The sequence below is a fragment of the Panthera uncia genome, assembly GCF_023721935.1.
Source record: "Panthera uncia isolate 11264 chromosome B2 unlocalized genomic scaffold, Puncia_PCG_1.0 HiC_scaffold_24, whole genome shotgun sequence".
NCBI lineage: Eukaryota > Metazoa > Chordata > Mammalia > Carnivora > Felidae > Panthera > Panthera uncia.
The window spans coordinates 56,931,165-56,953,626 of record NW_026057580.1 but is presented as its reverse complement, the minus strand read 5'-3'; the positions used below and the strand labels follow the sequence as shown (position 1 = coordinate 56,953,626).

Here is a 22,462-nt window from a genome sequence, read left to right as displayed (position 1 = left end):
CTATTTAGAAATACGATGAACTAAGAAATACCTAGGAAGCTGGACTCATTTTTTTCTACATCCTTACCGCTCAGATTCTGACATGCAGAGAATAGCAGCAAAGTCCCTGGGACTAGATTTCCCCCCTTATTCTCCCTTCTCAGGTTCCAACCGTTCCCTCTTCCTACCAGTGCCGTGGTTCTGGTCATGCATAGCTCACGCTGAAATAGGCCATTTCTGTCCTTTAGTCTTCATAGGGCATCTAGATTCTTAAGGTAATCTTACATGAAATGATCTTTCTTGTGTTCAGGTTACAGCTAATTGTTATATAGATACCAGCCCTGGGAACTTCCCCAGAAGTAATCCTTTGCAACTTGATTTACTTTCAGGCGTTTTATCCAGGATTATGGTACGAGGTACGATAATCAGATTTACAGCATTTTAGAAACAGTAGCAGCATTGGACCAGCGGGTTGTTATCCATTTGCTTTCTACCCTCACTCAGTCTCTGAAGGATTCAGAGCAGAAATGGGGCCTTGGCAGAAATATCGCACAAAGGTATGTTTGAAAATCTTATTACATTCTTTTGGGCAACGATTATAAAATTTAGATTCATTTCCTAGAAATGGCTTATTTTCCCATTCCTAAAAATTTGGGGTATGTTGGAGTTGATAAATGTTTCCATACTATGATTGACACATCGCAATTCACATACAGTTCTTTTCAAAGTGACCACCTTTGAAAGCTCTGTGTTTCATTAATGCTACTATTGCTCAAAACACATTCAGTGTTCCTCATTGGGAGGTGGACTTTAGAGCCTCAGATGTGTTGCTGGATGCCCTATGAAGACTATAACACTTAAAATCCATGGTGGCATTATCTGCCCTTTGAGGGATGCCTTGATGTACTGAAACAACTGCATCATGTGTATCCAGTGAGTAAGGTGTGTGACCCAATTAAATAATACGGTTTTTGGTCAAAAATAAGTAATAAGACTTTTTTTCTTATAGGCTTACAACCCAGTTTCAGATTGTGCTGGACTGTGTAACATAATGTAACATCATGGAAATAGACCTGTAGTTCCTAAAGAGGTTGTTTTAGAGGAGTCAGCACTCATGACAAGTCATATGTCCCAAGTTTGTTAAAGAATCAAAGTATTTTAGTCATATTGTGTGAGTGTGTGTGCGTGTAGACAGACAGACACTCAGGTAGGCTCAGTTTGTAAATACTTAAAACGAAAAGTAGTGGAAAAAGTAATAAATGTATCTACATCTTTTCTTTTTTCTTAAACAGGGAAGCCTATAGCAAACTTTTATCTCACCTAGGACAAGTGGGACAAGATGAAATGCAGAGACTGGAGAGTGATAATACCTAACATATTTTGTGATTTGCCTTCTCTATTATAACTATCTTAAGCCACTTTGCACCATTCTGATTCATACTTTTAATTGTGTGATGTTCTGTTAAAAATTCTTTCTAGGATTTTTTTCTTACATACCTATAAGTATAAGGTACATAACTAAGGAAATAAAGGTTAATTAAATATATTATAGGACCTTTGGAACTTGGCAGAATCGCATTCTCTTTTGAAGAGTTTTTAGTTAAACTAACTTAAAGGAACCTTTTCTAACTGTGAGTGTTACATGTGTATGTCTGTTAAGTAGATTTGCACCAGTCAATCCAGGAACTTTTCACTGTAATGTGACTTTGTCTTGTGAGTGATTTGTTTTGTTTCTTACATGTTTTAATATGATGTGGGTGTTTTTTTGTTTTGTTTTATTTTGTGTTTTTTAACATTACCTGGCTGTTCTGTGCTGGTTTTGGGGAAAGGGGGGTTCAGGAGGTGGGATTGTATGTTTGTCATCTTTTGTTATACTGTGTCTAAGGCAAGTTAATAAATGCCCAGCACACTTAACTCTGTGAGGAATGAGGCTGAGTCTGGCTAAATGAATATACAGATAGTATATAAAATGTTTTAAAACTTAAGCCAACAGTGTTTATGCTTAGGTCCCAACAGTTGCCAGATTTTTTTTTTCTTTTTTTTCCTTTAGTTGTCCTTCTTTTGGGGAATTTATTAAAAGACCTCTATCAGGAGGAGGATAAATAAGACCCTTTAAGAAAAGAGAAAATAACATCTAAAAAAATCTTCAGGTTACATTGTTAACAGAAGATTTCTGAGAACTCAGCCCATTTATCTCCTCATCAATTAGAGCCTTTTATAATTTAGCATCTTACATTATGTTTACAAGGAACCAGTTTAGTTTCCTTTAGCAGCTATTGTGTCTCAACTCTATTTCATCCAGATTTTTATTTTACCAGTTGGGCTCTTATCCTTGTCTCCTTTTTGTGGTGAGCTTTACTTGGTGAAAGAACTCCAGTCCTAGTGTTGGGAACCCACCTAGGTCTCAAAGCCAGCTCTGCTTTGTAAACTTGAGCAAGTCACTTAACCTTGCTGAGCCTCAGTTTCCTCATGGAGAAAAAAAGAATACTAATCCTTTTTCTTTTTCATGGTGTCCTAGTAAGAATCAGGGGATAATGTATGTAAATGTATTGGTGACATACATTCTATTTGAGGTGTGCAGACATGATTACTAATCATTCATGCCCAAAGGTAATGAACACCTCTCAATTTTGTCCCTTTTTCTCTAATAGGTCCTAGGTGAGTGAGCGCCCCCCCCCCTGGTAACCCCCCCCCCCCCCCCCGTTTTTTTTCTTCAAATTTTTTCTTACACATCATGTTTGCTAACTTTGCAATAACTTACTGTTTCCTTCTTGGGACTCTAGTCTTTATCATGGTTCTTCTATTCCTCCTTTTCTAACTCAAGAAGTATCTTTAAAGATGAAGTGTATTGCAGTCAGCGAACTATACTTATTAATGTTGTCCTTACTGTAATGTGTGAAGTCTAAAGGAATATCTGTTGTTTTCACAACATACAAATAGTCTATCCCCCTGCCAGATCAGCTATTAGTACTTCAACAAATGGAATGAATAAAAGCCTCGTTAAGGTTACTTAGTAGACTTTAAAGCAATGAGTTTTTCATTATCATAGTGACTTACTAAACTTAATGTATTGCTTTGCAGGTTTCAGCAAATGAAGTGTAATCTGTTTAAGGTGATGCTTTTAAAGAAGTTATTTATGTGTATATGTATTTTTATTTCCAAAATAGGATTAATAAGATAGCTTTGAGAATCATGTTCCTTAGAATATGAAACTTTTAAGAGATGAGAAAAGCCACTGCTGAATCATGCATTAGGGCATATGTCTATAGATGCTAAGAATAAATAGTTTATACTTTAAAAATCCATAACAAAAAAAACAATCCGTGACAATAAATGTGTGTAAATACGTGTGTTGAAGTGTGTTTTTAATTGAAGAAAAAAAAATTTATGACTCAGTTCATTTTCTTGAAAATCTTCACAGACCCTTCACTTAATAGGATAATCTTACCTTTTTTCTATTCCCAGACTTAGAGTAAGTACCTTATTCCTGCTTCCTTAATATGTATTTACCCCTAAAGAACCTGTACTCTGTGGGGCTGCTGCTTCTATCTCTCTATTGTAAGCCGTTCTCTTTTGGTGCAGTCTGAGAGTACATTCTCCTTTCTCATGTCCTTTGGCCTGACATCTGTGTTTTCCGTCATCTTCTCAACCCTTCCTTGGTGATACTCCTCCTCCCTACATGCTGTACTTTGAAAGCACCCTCATGTTCTCCTTTCCGGTCCCCAGTGGTGAGATGTGGCTCTTCACTTGCTCCGTCTCAACATTCTTCTAGTAGTGAACTGCGAACACTAGCTCATAATTTCATCTCTGAAGTCTATTTCTAGTGCTGATTTCTCTCTAAACCCCTCTAGTTGGATCCTCCTGAAATCTCAAGGCAACATGTCAAGCTGCACTTGTCACTTATTTTCAACTAGCTGCTGCCTTTTCTACCCAGGGAATACACTGTTTTCACAAGTTATTTAGCCTTGAAACTTCAGAAGCATCTTGGATTCTTACATGTCCCCCACTTTCAGGTGATCACCAGTATAGGCTCTTGGTATTTTTTTCTTTTTTCCATCCTGTACACCCCAACTGTCTTTTCTACTGTGCTCTATTGATCTTCTTACCTCCTTATCTCTGATCTCCTTCCCTGTAATTCATCCTCACACAGTTCTGGCATTAGTGTTGCTAAAATAATCCTTTCTTCCTGTTACTTTTCTGCTCAAGGACCTCCAGTTACTTGCCAGTGTCAATAAACTGACACTCAGACTCTTCAGGAGACTTTCTGCCATCCGACTCTACCTTTTCTATGCAAACTTAACTCACACAGGAGACTAGACTGCCTTAGACATCTGAATGCCATGTTCATTCTGCACTCTGAGCTTCATTCAGCTTGCCAGGAGAGAATACTACCCTTTCTATAGAAACCTAGCCTTAAGACACTTAAGTAGGAAGACAGTTAAAATATAAGTATTCCAAATAATTTCTGTAAAATATCAGATGGAATATAAAAGAGATGATTGAAGGACAACAGAGTGGTAGAAAGGACTTTATTAGACATTCGGATTTGGTTATGATTTAAATTTTAATTGAACATTTAATTAGGTTTTCATGGGGGAGTAAAAAACATGGAGTATGATCTCTGTACAGAAATCTTTTAGTATTGGCTTCATTTGCATTAGAAGAGTTTCATAGTTTAAAACTTTTATATCTTTACCTATTCCTAGCATATTTTTTCTTAAGCCTATTTGACTTTTTCTACCTGGGCATCTATATTAAAAACAAAAACAAAACTTACCTGTAGCCTGTGTGTGTGTTCTTTACCCATTATTATTTTCTTTCATGCTTCATCACAAATTTTTAAAACTATTTTGTTCTTAAAGAATTACGTGTACTCTAACAGAATCTTTGACAGCTTTTATTTTTACATCCCTTTGTTAAAATTATCTGTTCTATAAAAATTTAACAAGTTTCTGCAGTTGGGAAAAGCCTCTAGGAAACCTGTCTTCCCTCAATCCTATAGATTTTATGTAAACCTTACATTTTTCCAAAAGCTCTTCTCCTGCCTTCTCCTCCTAGGGTTAAAAATACTGCCTTGTCAGTCAAGTACATAGCATGCCAATATAAATACCATGTTTTGTTTGCTTAAGACAGTTGGTTTGGGAAGCTAGCAAAGTAGCATATTTTTTCACATATTTAATAAGATATAAGGTTTGTACTTTGATTCAGTGATAATCTATATTGCTAAGATTACCAAAATAAGTACTACATGATTGGGATTGAATAACTTCTGCTTATTAAAGTTTTTGGTGTGCTAGTAGTTATCCAGTTTATAGCATTTATTGCATTTGTGAATTGTGTTTTCAGAAAATGCTGGGCCTTATTGTATATTGATGTTAATTGTGCATATAATAATTTTTTAAATGTATATATTTAGTTTATACTTCATCCATGATTATTACACTTCCTTTTTTATGAAAGATTATTTGAAAACCAAAATAAAAATGAACCATATTACTTGGAAGAATAATTTCTATGTTGTTCCTGTTTTATTCTGTGGCAAAACAAAGTTTTTTAGTCATTTCAACAGTTGAAAGGTATACAGTATACATGGGGTTAAACTTTGAAGAAAACATGAAGAAAAAGGAAGAAAAATATCCTAATCGTAACCTAACAAGAAAAATATCCTAATCATAACCAAATTGGTATTTTGTTATTAAGAATCTAAGGAACTTCATTGCACTTTACATTGTTTTAGAGATTAATGTCTTTGCTGGCTTTTCTTCCTACACAGAGGAACACTGTGCTAATACCTGTGCAGTACTGTGTTTTCTTTTAGATAGTAAAATCTGAAAATGGTGTTTAAGTGGTTGGAATTTTCATGCTTTTCTTATGGAAATTCAAATTAACCTAATAATTTAACTACAAATACAATATGGTCTATAATTTTAACGAGTAAAAATGAAAGATGAATTACTATAGTTCACTTAAATAGAAAATATATATTTGAATAGTTTCAGTGGAATTTGGTTTTATGAGCACAGTTTTCTGGAATCTTTAATTTGAGGAAAATGATCTAATCATAAGCATTCTGCGTTTTATTTTTCCTAGGAATATTGTACTTCAGAAGCTATCTTTGGCTATACTGTAAAGAATATTTTCTAATTCTGAGTTCGATTCTGTAATATTAGTGGATAATGCATTAAAGTTTCCCAAGAAAGTGTTTGCTAATATACTGATTTGTTTTAAATGAATAGTTAGAAATCTATACAGAAAATATCAAGAGTAATTTCAGGGTACCTTTTCATTATTAGGCAAGCTTATTTTTAGACCATTTTCCTTTCATTCATTGGATATAGGATGTGGGATTACAGATGTAATGGTTTTTATAAGGTAAAACAGCTGGAGGTCAATTCATGTGTCAAGTAGAAATTTTAATAAATCCGAAACACTTCTTGCTTAGGTTCTTTTTGAAAAGATATCTGAAATACCAGAGTCATTTTCCTGACTTGGTAAGGCATTTAAAATATTTAGTTTACATGATTTATAAACTCTTTTAAAGAGACTCTGTCATTCTTCTAAATATCATATCAGTATCAATTTTCACTTTTCAGAACTGTAAAATTACTCTGAAGGTTTTTTGTCTAAATCTCTGGGAGGTTTTTATTTTACTTTTTCCCCTTATGCCTAGTCTTTCCTTCTCTGCTCTTTAATCTGAGTAACCAGATTATTATTTAAAAATTAAAATTTTTAGGTATAACAGTGTGAAAAGTTAGTGAATTTTGTATTTAGGATTTTAAAAAGTTTGTTTTTATTTCTGATTACCAAAAGTGGTTACATGAATAAAATGACAACTTCCTGTAAGGTAAGGATTGCTAAACAATTAAACTATGCCAAAGGAAAAAAGTCCAAATAAAGTCTTCCTTTTAGTAAAGTGACTTAGATCCTAACAAGATTAGGAAAAGGGAAAAACTCATGTTACACTTCTTGAATTTATGTTCCAATGTGATTTTTATTACATATATATGTGTATATACACATATATATATATGTATATATTGTTATAGACAAAGCAAATCCAAAAACCTAGCCTAAATAAGAATTCTTATGCATTATTAAAAGTGGTAGTAATAAAATATGTATTGGTGGTGGAGGAAGAGTCCCACAAGTGCTCAAGATTGACATAACCTTTAACAAAGTGCAAAAACTTTTATTAGAACTACTAAGTCTAGGTTCACAGTTATGTCAGAGCACTTTATGGTGCCCAAATTAGTACAGCTAATTTTTTTTTGTTGAGCTTTGAAATGTCATTTTTCACTAAATGAGTTTAAACAAGTGTTTGAATTATGATGTGAAGCAAGAATTTGTATAGATTTAGGAATCTTTGGCTTTGGTAGACTCCCCTTTTCCTAATTAGCATCTCTTCACATGCTTTTCAGAATCATTTCTCCCACAGCATGTGTTCCAAGTTCTATTTAGTAATTTTTAAATACTTTCAAAAATAATCTCCCCGTTCAGTTACAGAATTCTAAAGACAGTAAAATACCTTGTAATTTGAGTAACTTTTTTTTTCTTAAATGAAGTACTTCAGAGCATTTGCCTAATCCTCACAACATTCTTCTGAATTGATACGGAAATCAATAATTATCCTCCTTAAAGAATGGGAAAACTAGCACTGAAAGTTAAGCACCTAGCCCAAGGTCACAGTAACCAAGCTGAACAATCTGGGCGTTCCAACTGCTGTTCCAGTGTACTTCTATCATTCGTGTTACTGTGAATAAAACATGGCATTTAAAATTTTATGATGTCATAATACTGAGTCTATACTAGTGGGGCTGCATAATGTTAAATTTTTAAAAGAAAAATTACAAACCCAGTTTTAAGTAGTAAGGGGATTAACTACGGAAGATTTTTTTTTTGAAGATCATTGATGGCAGTACTTGTGAAATAAATTGCCTTATTAACATTTTCCTGTTTTCCTAGACAGTGCTGATTAGAGAAAGTCTACAACAAAGGCTCTAAAGACCCATGGAACAGTAATTGACCATTAAGTTGTCACTGAGCTACACCACAGTAAAAGTCAGACATATTGCATATTGACACACAGAGAGAAGGGTGACAGGAGGTTTCAGTAATGTATTTTAGAAAACTGTTCATTTTTTGCTAATGTTTATCTGAAAATAAGACATATAAAACAAAACAAGGAAGCATTGAGCACTGAGTCTTTTCATGCCCAGTATTCAGAAGTGAAGCTTTTCTTTCCCTTCTGTTGATAGTTATTAACAAAGCATTGGTTTTCAGATGGTCCCAATCCTGTGATGAGGCACTTGAAGAGTCTGAAGGTTAGGGCATGTGAAATATGGAGCTGGAAGGAAGCATGCTGCTATTCCATTAGAAGCAAAAGGGAGTGTAGGCCCATAAAATACTTCTTCTTTGCCTTCTCTACTTACATCCACCACCTACAAAAGAAGAGAAGCCTGTTCATCAAAGATGATTGCTCAAAATAATGCCATATACACATTAAAGGAGGCCTGCAGTTGAACTCAGTGATGCCACCATGACCACACATACCTTAGGCATTAGTTTTTTTCCTCACAGTATGGAACCAGAAATTTGTATTAAGGTCCAGGTAAGTGTTCTTATATACATTTATATATTTTTGTGTGTCTACATAATGTAAACAGTTTTTAGGGAGGTATCTTTGTCTTCCTCTAAGAAAAATCTTGTGGCTTTGAACAACACATTATACCAGATGGACCTGACAGATATACACAGAATATTCCATCCAAAAACAGTGGAATACACATTCGTTTCAAGTGAACATGGAATATTCTCTAGGATAGATCACGTTAGGCCACAAAACAAATCTCAATAAATTTAAGAAGACTGAAATCATACAAAGCATCTTTTCATACTATAAGAGTACCTAGAAATAATTTGTAACTGGAAAAAAATGCAAACACATAGACTCAAGGAAAATCAAAGAAATCAAAAAATTCGTGGAGAAAAATGTAGGTGAAAACATTATGGTACAAAATCTTCAGGACACAGCAAAGCAGTTCTAACAGGGAAGTTTATAACAGCCTCAAGAAACAAAAATCTCAACCTAACCTTATACCTAAAGGATCTAGAAGGAAAAAAAAGGTAGTAAAAGGAAGGATAGAATAAAGATTAGAGTGGAAATAAACTTAAAAAAAGAAAATAAGAATTGATTAATGAAGAGAAACGTTTATCCAGACACATGAAGACCCAAATCAGAAATGACGGAAGAAAAATAACTTGACACCACAGAAATACAAAGGGTTGCAAGAAACGACTCTGAAAAATTATGTGCCAACAAATTGGGACAACTTAGAAGTGGATAAATTCCTAGAAACATACAATCTTCTAAAGCTAAATCAGAAAGAAATAGAAAATATGGACTGATTACCCATTCAATTTCATTACTAGTAATCAAACAGCTACCACCAAAAGTCCAGGACCCATATGGCTTCATAGGTAAATTCAACAAAGATTTAAAGAGTTGATACCGGTTCTCAAACTACAGTGAAACCTTGGATTGCAAGTAACTTGTTCTGCAAGACGAGCAGACATTTCTAATAAATTTTAACTTGATAAACAAGTGATGTCTTGTAATACGTGTAGTATGGGATACTGAATGTCACATGATCACAACTGAGCCAATGGCACTTAAAATTCACTTTGATATACAAGCGCTTTGGATTACAAGCATGTTTCTGGAATGAATTATGCTTGCAAATCAAGGTTTTACTGGATTCCAAAAAAAGAAGAGGAAGGAGAATTTCCAAATATATTCTACAAGGCCAGCTTTACCCTGATACCAAAACCAGACACTACAAAAAGACCAAAAAAAACAAAACAAAACCACCTTACAGACCAGTATATCTGATGAACATACATGCAAAAAATGCTGAACAAATATTAGCAAACTAAATTAAATACATTAAAAAAGGGGCGCCTGGGTGGCGCAGTCGGTTAAGCGTCCGACTTCAGCCAGGTCACGATCTCGCGGTCCGTGAGTTCGAGCCCCGCGTCAGGCTCTGGGCTGATGGCTCGGAGCCTGGAGCCTGTTTCCGATTCTGTGTCTCCCTCTCTCTCTGCCCCTCCCCCGTTCATGCTCTGTCTCTCTCTGTCCCAAAAATAAAAAAATAAAAACGTTGAAAAAAAAAATACATTAAAAAAAATATCATTTACCTCTATCAAGTGAGATTTATTCCAGGAATAAAAAGGGTTTCAATATTCACAAATAGGTCAATGTGATATATTAATAAGAGTAATAACTAAAAACCATATGGTCATGTCAGTAGATACAGAAAAAGCATTTGACAAAATGCAACATCCATTCATGATAAAAACTCAACAAAGTGGGTTTAGAGAGAACATACCTCAACACAATAAACCATATATGAAAAACCCACAGCCAACATCATACTGAAAGGTTTCCCTCTAAAGACCAGGAACAAGACAAGAAGGTCCACTCTTACCATTTTAATTCAAAATAATACTGGACATCCTAGCTGCAGCAATCAAACAAGAAAAAGGAAAGTATCCAAATTGGTAAGAAGATAAACTTAGCACTATTGGCCAATGACATGAGAGTGTGTGTGTGTGTGTGTGTGTGTGTATGTAAAACCCAAAACACTCCACCAAAGAACAGATGAATGAATTCAGTAAAGTTGCAGGATACATTTCTGTATGTTAATTTTGTATTACATTTCTATACACTAATAATGAAGTAGCAGAAAGGGAAATTAAGAGAACAGTTCCATTGGAGAGTAGTCCAAGATGACCACTTAGGAAGAGTATGAACTCACCTCCTCCACAGACACACCAAATAATAAACCTATTGTAGAGCAATTCCTTCTGGAGAAGTGAGAGCTGACTGAACAGCCCCTGCACAAAAGATAGAACACATAACTGTAAGATGGAGTCTTGTTACTAAAGAGAACCCACAGTCCCAACACTGAAGAGCAGTGGAGAGGGATAGTACTAAGGGACTGTAATGCACCCACCCTGGGGCACAGAAAGAAAGCTACAAATTAAAAGCAACTAGAATATAAAGGATCCAGCCCTACCACCACCAAGCAACAGGACAGCAGCTAGAACTCTGGATTGGAGATGCTGGTGAACACAGCTGTTTTATGTTCCCTCTCCATCATGACAGCATGGACAGGAATAGTGTCCAGGCACCCTAGCCAGCCTATTGACTCTGAACCCCTGGCCTGTAGCCCACACCAGACTGAGCCATCCAATTAGGTCAGCCTCCAGCACACCACACACCAAGACACCCCTGCTCAGGGCTTACTACAGCTACAGCCACCTTACCAAGGTGACACAGGCACAAAGCACTATGGCACACTCCAGGCACACACTATTTTAGCTCCTAATGTCTTGCTATGTATGACACCCCCAACTCGAGAGATCCAGGACTATACCTGAACAGAGCATCTCAACCCCAAGTCTGCACCCTGTCTTAGCTATAGCCACCTCACCAGGGCATACCCTACACCAAACACCATGAGTTTTTGTGCACATGGCTAGCCCACACCAGCCATGGGTCTAGTTGCCCTATCACAGCACTCCATGAACAGCATTTGAGGAGACTCCAGCCTGCACCCAGTTCAACTACAGCTCTCCTGTCAAGGCACCACTGTATGGAGTGCCCCAGGATGCCCTGGACCACACTACACCTTGGCTCCAGCTACCCCACCGGGGCAGCCCCTGCACAGGATGCCCAAGACACCAGCCTGCAGCCCTCTTCACCTTCATCTAACCTGCCATGGTGCCCTCCATGCAGAGGACACCAGTACATCCCAACTTGCATCTGCTTTGGCTTAAGCTATCTTCCAGGGTGCCCATAGAGTGGAGAGCCCCAGAATAACCTGGCTAGCACTAACTTTAGTTTCAGCTGTCTTGCTGGGGCACCCTCTGCATTGAGAGATAGGAATACCCTGACCCATGCCCATTTCAGCTACAGTCATATCAGGGAAGCCCCAGCATGGAGTGCCTCAGGACCACCAAGCTCATGCCAGCCACAACTCTAACCACCCAGTCACTAAACACAGTCCACACAGGGGATGATCATACACAAGACTCTTCCATCAATTTTAGAAGTAACTGTTCTGCCTAATTCATAAGAACAAACACAAAGGCAATGTAAGGAGATAAATAAATATGCTCCAAATAAAAGAACATGACAAGTCCTCAGAAAATGAACTAGATGAAATGGAAATAACCAATCTACCTAACGAAGAGCTCAAAGTAATGGTTATAAAGAAGCTCACCAGACTGAAGAGTGGAAGTAACAGTGAAAATGTCAACACAGAAAAAGTATTAAAAAGAACCAATCAGGGGTGCCTGGGTGGCTCAGTCGGTTAAGGGTCCGACTTCAGCTCAGGTCATGATCTCACAGCTTATGGGTTCGAGCCCCACATCAGGCTCTGTGCTGACGGCTCAGAGCCTGGAGCCTGCTTTGGATTCTGTGTGTGTCTCTCTGCCCCTCCCCTGCTCACACTGTCTCTCAAAATAAACATTAAAAAAAAAAAGTTGAGAATACAATGATTGAATGAAATATACACTAGAAGGAATCAACAGTCTTTTTTTTTTTAAGTTATTAATTTTGAGAGAGAGCAAGTGAGCTGGGGAGGGGCAGAGAGAGAGCGGGGGACAGGATCCAAAGCAGGCTCTGCACTGACAGCAAACTCATGAACCATGAGATTATGACCTGAGCTGAAGTTGGGATGCTTAAATGACTGAGCCACCCAGGTGCCCCTCAACAGTATCTTTAAAATGACACATTAGGTCCAGCTGGTATAAGAGATATATATGGAACATTCCATCCAAAAACAAAAGATTACAGATTCTTTTCAAGTGCACATGGGACATTCTCCAGAATAGATCATAGGTTAAACCATAATACAAGACTCAATAAATTTAAGAAGATTGAAATCATATCATGCATCTTTTCTGATCACAATAGTATGACACTAGAAATCAGTAACAAGAAAACAAAAATGGAAAACACAAACGTGGAGGTTAAATAAAATTCTACCACATAAGCAATGGGTCCATGAAGTACACACTGAGAAAATGTTAAAAATACTTGGAGACTAACATAAATGAAAACACAAGTCAAAAATCTAGAACCATTTTCACTGTGTCCCAAAGAGGGAAATGTATAGTGATATAGGACTACCTCAAGACATAAAAATTCTGGAATACCTGGGTGGCTCAGTTGGTTAAGTGTCTGACTTTGGCTCAGGTCATGATCTGAGGTTCATGAGTTCAAGCCCTGCATCGGGCTCTGTGCTGACAGCTCAGAGCCTGGAACCAGCTTCAGATTCTGTGTCTCCCTCTCTCTCTCTCTCTCTCTCTCTCTCTCTGCCCCTCCCCCACTCACACTCTGTCTCTCAAAAAATGAATAAACATTTTAAAAAATTTTTAATAAAAAATAAGAAACATCTCAATCTAAACTTACATCTAAAAAAACTAGAAAAAGAAGAACAAAGTCCAAGGTTAGTACAAGGGTACAAGGAAAGAAATAATAAAGATCAGATCATGGATAAATGAAATAGAGACAAAGAAAGAAAATAGAAAAGATCAACAAAACCAAGAGCTAGTTCTTGATAAACAAAATTGACAGAAAATTAGACCTATCAAGAAAAAAGGAAAGGAGACACAAATAAATAGAATAAAAAATGAAAGAGAAGTAGAGGTGCCTGGGTGGCTCAGTTGGTTGAGCATCCAACTTTGGTTCAGGTCATGATCTCATGGTTTGTGAGTTTGAGCCACTGTCACGCTCTCTGCTGTCAGCACAGAGCCTGCTTCAGATCCTCTGCTCCTCTCTCTCATCCCCTCTCCCCTGCTGATTCTCTCTTAAACTTTAAATAAAAGAAATACAAGTAGTAAGAAAACGGACACCACAGAAATAAAAAGAATTATAAGAGAATACTATGAAAATTATACAAAAACTAGACAGCCTAGAAGAAATGGATAATTCCTAGAAACACAGAATCTTCCAAAACCAAATCACAAAGAAACAAAATCTGAACAGACCATTTATGAAAATTGAATCAGTAATGAAAAAACTCCTAAAAAAACAAAAGTCCAAGACCAGATGGATTCACAGGTGAATTCCACCACACATTTTAAGAACAGTTAATACTTATTCTCAAACTATTTCAAAAAAATAAAAGTGGAAGGAAAGCTTCCAAATATAGTCTATAAGACCAGCATTGCACTATTACCAAAATCAAAGATACTATAAAGAAACCTACAGGCCAATAACCCTGAACATAGATGCAAAAATCATCAACAAAAGATTAGCAAACTGCATTCAACAATATATTAAAAGAATCACAAAAATTAAGTGGGATTTATTGAAAGGATGCAAGTATGGTTCAATATTTGCAAATCAATCAACCTGATATCACATTAAAAAATGGTAAATATTATCTCAATAGATGCAGAAAAAGCATTTGGCAAAATTCATCTATTTCTGATTTTTAAAATTCTCAATATAGTGGGATTAGACGGACCATATCTCAATATACCAAAGGACAATATGAAAACCCACAGCTAACATTTTAGTTCGTGAGGATGAACAGTTTTTCTGCTATGATCAGGAATAAAACAAAGATGTTCACTCTTGCCACTTTTATTCAGCATAGTGCTGGAAGTCCTAGCCATAGCAATCAGACAGGGAAAAGAAATAAAGGCATCCAAATTGGTAAGGAAGAAGTTAAGCTATCACTATTTGCCGATAATATAATGCTATACCATAGAAAACCCTAAAGACTCCACCTAACACTATTAGGAGTAGTAAATGAATTCACTAAAGTTGCAGGATACAAAATTAATACTCAAAAATGAGTTGCATATCTATACACTAATAATGAAGTGGCAGAAAGAGAAATTAAAATAGTTTGAGTTATAATTATACCAAAAGGAATAAAACATCTAGCAGTAAACTTAACCAAGGATTTGAAAAGATCTGTATGCTGAAAACTGTACAACATTGATGAAAGAGAATAAGGACAACATAAACAAGTGGAAAAATATACTGTGTTCATGTACTGGGAAAATCTCATTAAAATATCTATATGACCCAAAGCAGTCTACAGATTCAATGCATTTTCTATCAAAATACCAATAGCATTTTTGCCAGAACAAGAACAAATAATCCTAAAATTTTTAAGAAACCACAAAAGACCCCAAAAAGCCAAGGAAATTTGAGATTGAAGAACAAAGCTGATGGTATCACAAAGTAAGATTTTAAGATATACTATGAAGCTGTAGTAATCAAAACAGTATGCTACTGGCACAAAAACAGACACAGAGATGAATGGAACAGAAACAGAGCCCAGATATACACCCACACGTATATGGTCAGTTAATCTACTACAACACAAGATGCAAAATATAGAGTTGGGAGAAGACGGTCTCTTCAATAAGTGTGTTGGGAAAACTGGACAACTCAACTCCCTGCAAAAGAATGAAATAGGACTCTTTCTTACAGCATACACAAAACAAACACAAAATGCATTAAAGACCTTCATGGGAGACATGGAACTGTAAAACTCCTAGAAGAAAACAGGCAGTAATCTCTCTGGCTGTGACCTTTGCAACATTGTCCTGAGGCAAGGGAAACAAAACCAAAAATGAACTATTGGGACTAAGGGAAAAAAAAAAAGCTTTTTACACAGCAAAGTATACCATCAACAAAGCAAAAAATGGCAACCTACTGAATCAAAGAAGATATTTGCAAACAATATATGATAAGGAGTTAATATCCAAAATATGTAAAGAACTTATACAACTCAATACCAAGAGAAACAATCTGATTAAAATGATGGTCAGAGGACGTGAATAGACATTCTTCCTAAGAAGACATACAGATGTCAAGCACATGAAAAGAAGCTCAACACCACTAATCATCAGATGCAAATCAAAACCACAATGAGCTATTACTTCACACTACTCAGAATGGCTATTATCAAAAAGATTAGAACTTCAAGTGCTGGCAAGGATGTGGAGAAAAGGGGACTCTTGTGCACTATTGGTGGAAATGTAAATTCATACAGCCACTGTGGAACACAGTATAGAGGTTCCTCAAAAACTTAAAAACAGAAATACCATAAGATCCAGTAATTCCAATACTGGGTATTTATCCAGAGAATACAAAAACACTAATGCAGAAAGATACTTACACCTCTATGTTTATCGAAGCATTATTTACAATAGCCAAGATATGGAAGCAACACAGTGCCCATCAATAGATGAATGAATGAAAAAGTGGTATGTATATACAATGGAACATTACTTAGCCTAAAAAGATCTTCTGATCTGGGGAAACATGGATGGACCAAGAGGATATTATGCTAAGTGAAATAAGTTAGAGAAACACAAATATCATATGATTTCACTTATATGTGGAATCTCAAAAAGGAACAAAAAACAGTAACAGACCCATAAATACAGAGAAGAAATGGTTGGTTGTCAGAGGGGAGGGGGTGGGACAGGAGCAAAATGGGTGAAGAGGAGTGGGAGATACAGGCTTTAAGTTATGGAATAAATAAATCACAGGGGTAAAATGTACATCATAGGGAATATAGTCAATGGTATTATAATAGCATTGTATAGTGACAGATGATAGCTACACCCATGGTGACCATAGCATAATGTGTAAGTTTGTTGAATCACTATGTTGTTAACTGTATGTCAGCAATACTTCAATAAAAAAGGAAGAAAATCCCATTTATAACTGCACCAAAGAGGATGATACCTAAGAATAAATTTAAGAAGGTGAAAGACCTATACTCTGTACTCATCTATAAAATATTAATGGAAGAAACTGAAGATAAGACAAATGGATAGATCTACCATATTCACAGACTGAAAGAATATTGTTAAAATGTCCATACTACCCAAAGTAACCTAGATATTCAATGCAATCCTTATCAGAATATCAGTTGCATTTTTCACAAAACTAGAAGAAACATTCCTAAAATTTGTATGGAATCACAAAAGGCCTAAAATGGCCAAAACAATCTTGAGAAAGGAAAATGAAACTCGGGGTACCACAATCCCATTTATCACTTATACTACAAACATATAGTAATTACAACAATATGGTACTGGCAGAATATAGACACATAGATCAATGGAACAGAATAGAAAGCTTAGAAATAAACCCATGCTTATACGATCAATTAATCTACAACAAAGGAGGCAAGACAAACAATGTGGAAAAGACAATCTATACAATAAATGGTGTTGGGAAAACAGCTACATGCAAAAGAATGAAACTGGACTACTTTCTTATACCACACACAAAAATAAACTTGAAATTCATTAAAGACCTAAATGTGAAGCTTGAGACCATTAAAATCCTTAAAAAAACATAGGAATAATCTCTTGGACATCAGTCTCAACCATGTATTTATGACTAGGTCCCCTCAAGCAAGGGAAACAAAGGCAAAAGTAAACTATTAGAATGACATCAAAATAAAAAGCTTTTTACAGTGAAGGAAATTATCAACAAAATGAAAAGGCACCTCCTGAATGGGAAAAGATACTTGCAAATGATATGTCTGATAAGGGGTTGATATCCAAAATATATAAGGAACTTATATAACTCAATACCAAAAGAACAATCAGATTTAAAATTGGGCAGAGGACATGAAGAGACATTTTTCTGAAGAGCACAGACTGCAACAACACACTCCTTAATATCATTAATCATCAGGGAAATGCAAATCAAAGCCACAATGAGATATCACTTCACACCAGTCAAAATGGCTAGCATTAAAAATCTAAGTGGGGTGCCTGGGTGGCTTAGTTGGTTAGGCATCTGAATTCCACTCAGGTCATGATCTCGCGGTTCACAAGTTCAAGCCCCGCATCAGGCTATGTGTTGACAGCTCAGAGCCTGGAGCCTGCTTCAGATTCTGTGTCTCACTCTCTCTCTGCCCCTCCCTTGCTCACACTCTGTCTCTAAAAAATAAATAAGCATTAAAAAAACCTATTTAAAAAAATCTAATAAGTTTTGGCGAGCATGTGCAAAAGAAGTAACACTTCACTGACGGTGGAACTGAAAATTGGTGCAGCCACTGTGGAGAACATTATGGAGGTTCCTCAAAAAATTAAAAATAGAAATACCATGTGATAGAATAATTCTACTACTGGGTATTGACCCAAAGAATGTGAAAACACAATTGAAAAGATATATGCACTCCTATATTTATTGCAACATAGTTTACAATAGCCAAAATATGGAAGCATATAGGTGTCCACTGATACAGGAATGGGTAAAGAAGATGCAATTATACACACAACAATGGAATAGTACTCAGACATAATAACGAATGAGATCTTGCCATTTGAGACAACATTAATGGACCAATAGAGTATTTTGCTAACTGAAATAAGTCAGACAGAAACACAAATACCATATGATTTCATTATATGTGGAATCTAAAACAAACTACTACAACAGCAAAAACACATGAACAAACAAGAAAAACAGACTCTTAAGTACAGAGAACAAACTGCGAGAACAGTTTTCCAGAACAGAGGTGGGTTAGGGGAACAGGTGAAAATGACAAAAGGGCTTAAGAGGTACAGATTTCTAGTTACAAAATAAGTCATGGAGATGAAAAATACAGCATAGGGCATATAGTCAGTAAATATTGTAGTAACATTATATGGTGACAAATGGTAAATACAGCCATCATGGAGTTAGGTACAAATCAGTATGCATTATACCTGAAACTAATACAACATGTCAATTTGAATTAAAAAAAAATTAACTCCTACTACTTAAATAACTTGCCAAAACTAGTTAGTAAATGTTGTCATATGTTGGTTCACAAATATTCATCTGTAAAATGAAAAAAACTATTGACCTTGCAGCTTTGTTCTGAAAACTGGTGACATCTAGCTTAGTATCTAGCACCTAGAATATTATAACTTAGTAGCAGATTCAAAAAATCAGTTGAGTCTGGATATTTTTCCCCAGTTATTTCCCTTTAAGCTGGAGTTTCATCTCTTTCATTATATGGAAGAGTCTCTTTGTTATTTTGAACCTGCTGTCACCTCACTGAATCTGGCTTAGTTTTAATACAAGTCTTCTTCACTTTACAATGGGGTTAAGTTCCCAAAAACCCATCATAAATTGAAAATATTGTAAGTAAAAAATGCATTTACACCTCACCTACCAAATATCATAGCTTAACCTAGCCTAACTGTGCTCAAAGCACTCACATTAGCCTAAGATTGGGGAAAATTATAAAACACAAAGCCTATTTTATAATACAGTGTTAAATATCATATGTAATTTACTGAATACTATACTGGAAGTGGAAAACAATGGTTATGTGTACAGAATGATCGTAAGTATATTGGTTGTTTACCCTTGTAATTACTGGACAGTGGCAGAGAGAGCCATTCTGCCACTGTCCTGCATCATGATCATATCATACTGTATATCATTGGCCTAGAAAAAAAAATCAAAATCCAAAATTCAAAGTATGGTTTCTACTCAATGGGTATTGCTGTTGCACCACTGTAAAGTTGAAAAATTGTAAATCAAGCCATTTTAGGTCAGGAACCATATGTGTACTGGAAAAATTCTTTCTTGAAGAAAGCTGGTCATATCCTACTTGTCAAATCCATCAGTCTCTTTCTAGCCCTCAATCTTCTTAATCTCTCTTCGTTTGACCTTCCACTAACCTCATTTAAAACCTTTCATCCTTTAGATTCCTTGATTTTCAAAAGAAAATGTTCGCAATTGACATTGTCCTATTGCTATCCACCTTTGGTCCCCTTTTCTGCACCTGCATCATAAGTGTACACGTGCCTTAATATCCCAACCACAGACCTCTTGGTACTCTTCTTCAATATCTTGTCCACTCCTGCCTTCATCTATTATGTGGGTGGATAATTTTTAAACCTTTAACTGCTATAATGCATTCTAAAATGAAAGAAGCCCTTGAGATTTGGGGATCCAAGTTCATATAGGAGGAAATCACTAAGGCCTAAAATAAAAGAAAGATCAAACTTTTAGCTATTTTTTTCCCCAAATGGACATTTAGCTATTTCATCCTGTTGAACAAAATATCTCTACTAATTTAAAATATTTATTCTATATGCTACATATAAGCTTTTGTTGTTCTCTTTAGCTGATTTGTGCATCTTCCTGCAATACTACATTTACAGTTCTTTTGACTGAGTAGGGCAAGTCTCGTTCAATGTTCAAAAACTTATTTTTACACCTTTGACTTTCCTAGAGAAACTTCAAGATCAACTTGACAAGTATTATTGCCCCACCCTGCAAGAAAAAGGAAAATCCCAATGGGATTCTGATTAGTATTTCATTAAATACAGAAAGCAGAGATCTTTCACTATTTACCTTAATTATATAAGGTTAAGTATTGTCTTCAATGTATAGAGAAGAAAACAGAGATACAGAGAAAGTTCAATGACTTGGTCAAGGTCACGCAGTAAGTGATAGAGCCAATCATGAGCTCATACTTGTAACCAAAGAGAGAACAAAGATTTTGTGCCATTCGCAATATTCCCTCCACAACTAAATACATTTTTAGAAGACAAAATATCAGTTGAGGTCATCATCCAGAGAGTTTTGTCTGGTTCCCTGGGCCAATGGAGACTGCATATGTTAAACAGATGTAATTTATTTAATCTCTGAGAAGGGAAAAGAAGTTTTGGCAGTACTTCTCCAAAACACTCCCCTGTAAACTGGCAGAAAGAAGGCGTCTGGGAGAAGGAGGTGCCAGTTTGGCAGCATATCCTCCAGCCAAAAGGAAGTAATTGTAAATGAAGAGCAGTGGAGGTGATCTGGAAATACTGACTAATCACTTGCACACTTACGCAGCTGCTCTCTTATATGCTGCTCATCATCCACAGCACATTAGGTTAGAATCAACCTCTGTGCCAGATGATTCTTAGACACCCACTAAATAAACAAGAACACTTTCCTTATGCATCTATCCTTAGTATTTTCCATGAGTTAGTATTACTAACAAGTCCAAATCTCAATCTTTAAACAAGCATTAATTTAAGACCATCTCAGTTTTTCTCTTTTTTGGGTTGCTCTTGTAATGGATCGAATAGTCTATGCTAAGTCAAGTAGTAAAATAAAATAAAATGGAATACTTTCTCAGTATCTGACATGCTTCATGCCTATGTAGCTGAATCCCACAAGTGACAAAGAAGCTTTGATTAGAGTTCAGAAGGGCCAGCCTAAAGAGACAGGTTATTTTCTGGTATTTTCAAGGGCAATAAGTGACTTTAGTCTTTCTGGATGTCAAAGGACTAATCTCTGAGCTATTTAAGTGTGACCTTCATTAATCTTAGTCAGCCATGCCCTTAGAATCCAAGGATTTTATATATATATGTATATATATATATATATGTGTGTGTGTGTGTGTGTGTGTGTGACTAATGCAAAATTTAAACTTTGATATTTTTATCATATGTACTATTTTCACCTCATTTTCCTGTATTTTTCAACCTGCTGATTTGTACTTAGGAATTTTTACTGTCTAATCATCATCTCATAAACACTATTCCACTCTCTCATCTAATTCTCTGTTGGATATTCTTCCAGCAAGTAGTAAAGAAGCAACTTGTGTATGAACATGTAAGCAACCTCTCCAACCATCAATATATTACTGTTATTTAACCAAAATAGTTCCTTAGTCATGCATAAAGTAAGCAAGTATTTGAGACTATGCAACCCCAGTTCAGAATGAATGATAATACAACCTGTAACCAGTTGTCAATAAGTAAAATGAAACATGATATATGATGAATATATAATCCATGAAGACTTCCATTCCAAACATCTCTTTAAGTGACAATCCGAATACTTACATGGACACTTATTACCCATAAATAGTAAAGGCTCTTAAAGGCCTTTATTAAATTTATCTGTTCTGTATAGGACCACTGTGCCAGCCATGGGAATAAACCCACTCAAAATGATTGATTTTGTATATCAAAATGACTACTGGGACACAGAACTAACCATAATGCTGTCTTTTTAAGAAAGCAAATATATTAGGGTTTCTGGGGAAGATAGTGGAGTACGAGGATCCTAGATGCACTTTGTCCCACAGACAAACCTCCAAACCTCTGGGTAAATAACCCAGAAAGTGACCTGAAGATTCTCCACAGATAAATGTAGAGAAAATGGCATGTGGGATAAGGAAGGATGGAGACATGGTTGGGAGCCCAACCAACATGTGGACTGTCCATGGGTGGAAGCAATGCTGTGGGCACAAGAGGGAAGGCTAGCAGACCCCACACCAGGCATAGAGGACATAACACTGGAAAGTCGAATCCCCATAACATTTGGCTTTGAAATTCGGAGGGGCTTCAGTTCTTGAGTTCTTAAAATTAATGTGGCTTAACACCTAGAACTTTGAAAACTAGCAGGGTCATATCTAGGAGAGTGGGATGG

General features: G+C 36.0%; 2 protein-coding genes across 8 annotated transcripts in view; one reads left to right on the top strand and one right to left on the bottom strand.

Annotated features, from left to right (window-relative positions):
• MMS22L (MMS22 like, DNA repair protein) overlaps nt 1–4,265 on the top strand; it is a 125,818-nt gene extending 121,553 nt beyond the window's left edge. For all 3 annotated transcript variants that reach the window (XM_049654021.1, XM_049654022.1, XM_049654023.1), the window contains 2 exons: nt 369–536; nt 1,272–4,265. In XM_049654021.1, the coding sequence (XP_049509978.1) occupies nt 369–536; nt 1,272–1,353 (250 nt within the window). In that variant the 3' untranslated portion in view covers nt 1,354–4,265. The remainder of the gene's footprint in view (nt 1–368; nt 537–1,271) is intronic.
• A 2,987-nt stretch (nt 4,266–7,252) lies between these two features.
• Nucleotides 7,253–22,462, bottom strand: part of KLHL32 (kelch like family member 32) — a 238,752-nt gene continuing 223,542 nt past the window's right edge. For 4 of the 5 annotated variants that reach the window (XM_049654024.1, XM_049654028.1, XM_049654027.1 and 1 more), the window contains one exon: nt 7,254–8,417. In XM_049654024.1, the coding sequence (XP_049509981.1) occupies nt 8,256–8,417 (162 nt within the window). In that variant the 3' untranslated portion in view covers nt 7,254–8,255. Of the gene's footprint in view, nt 8,418–22,462 lie in introns of all 5 variants that reach the window. The other variant, XM_049654029.1, reaches the window with a different exon arrangement.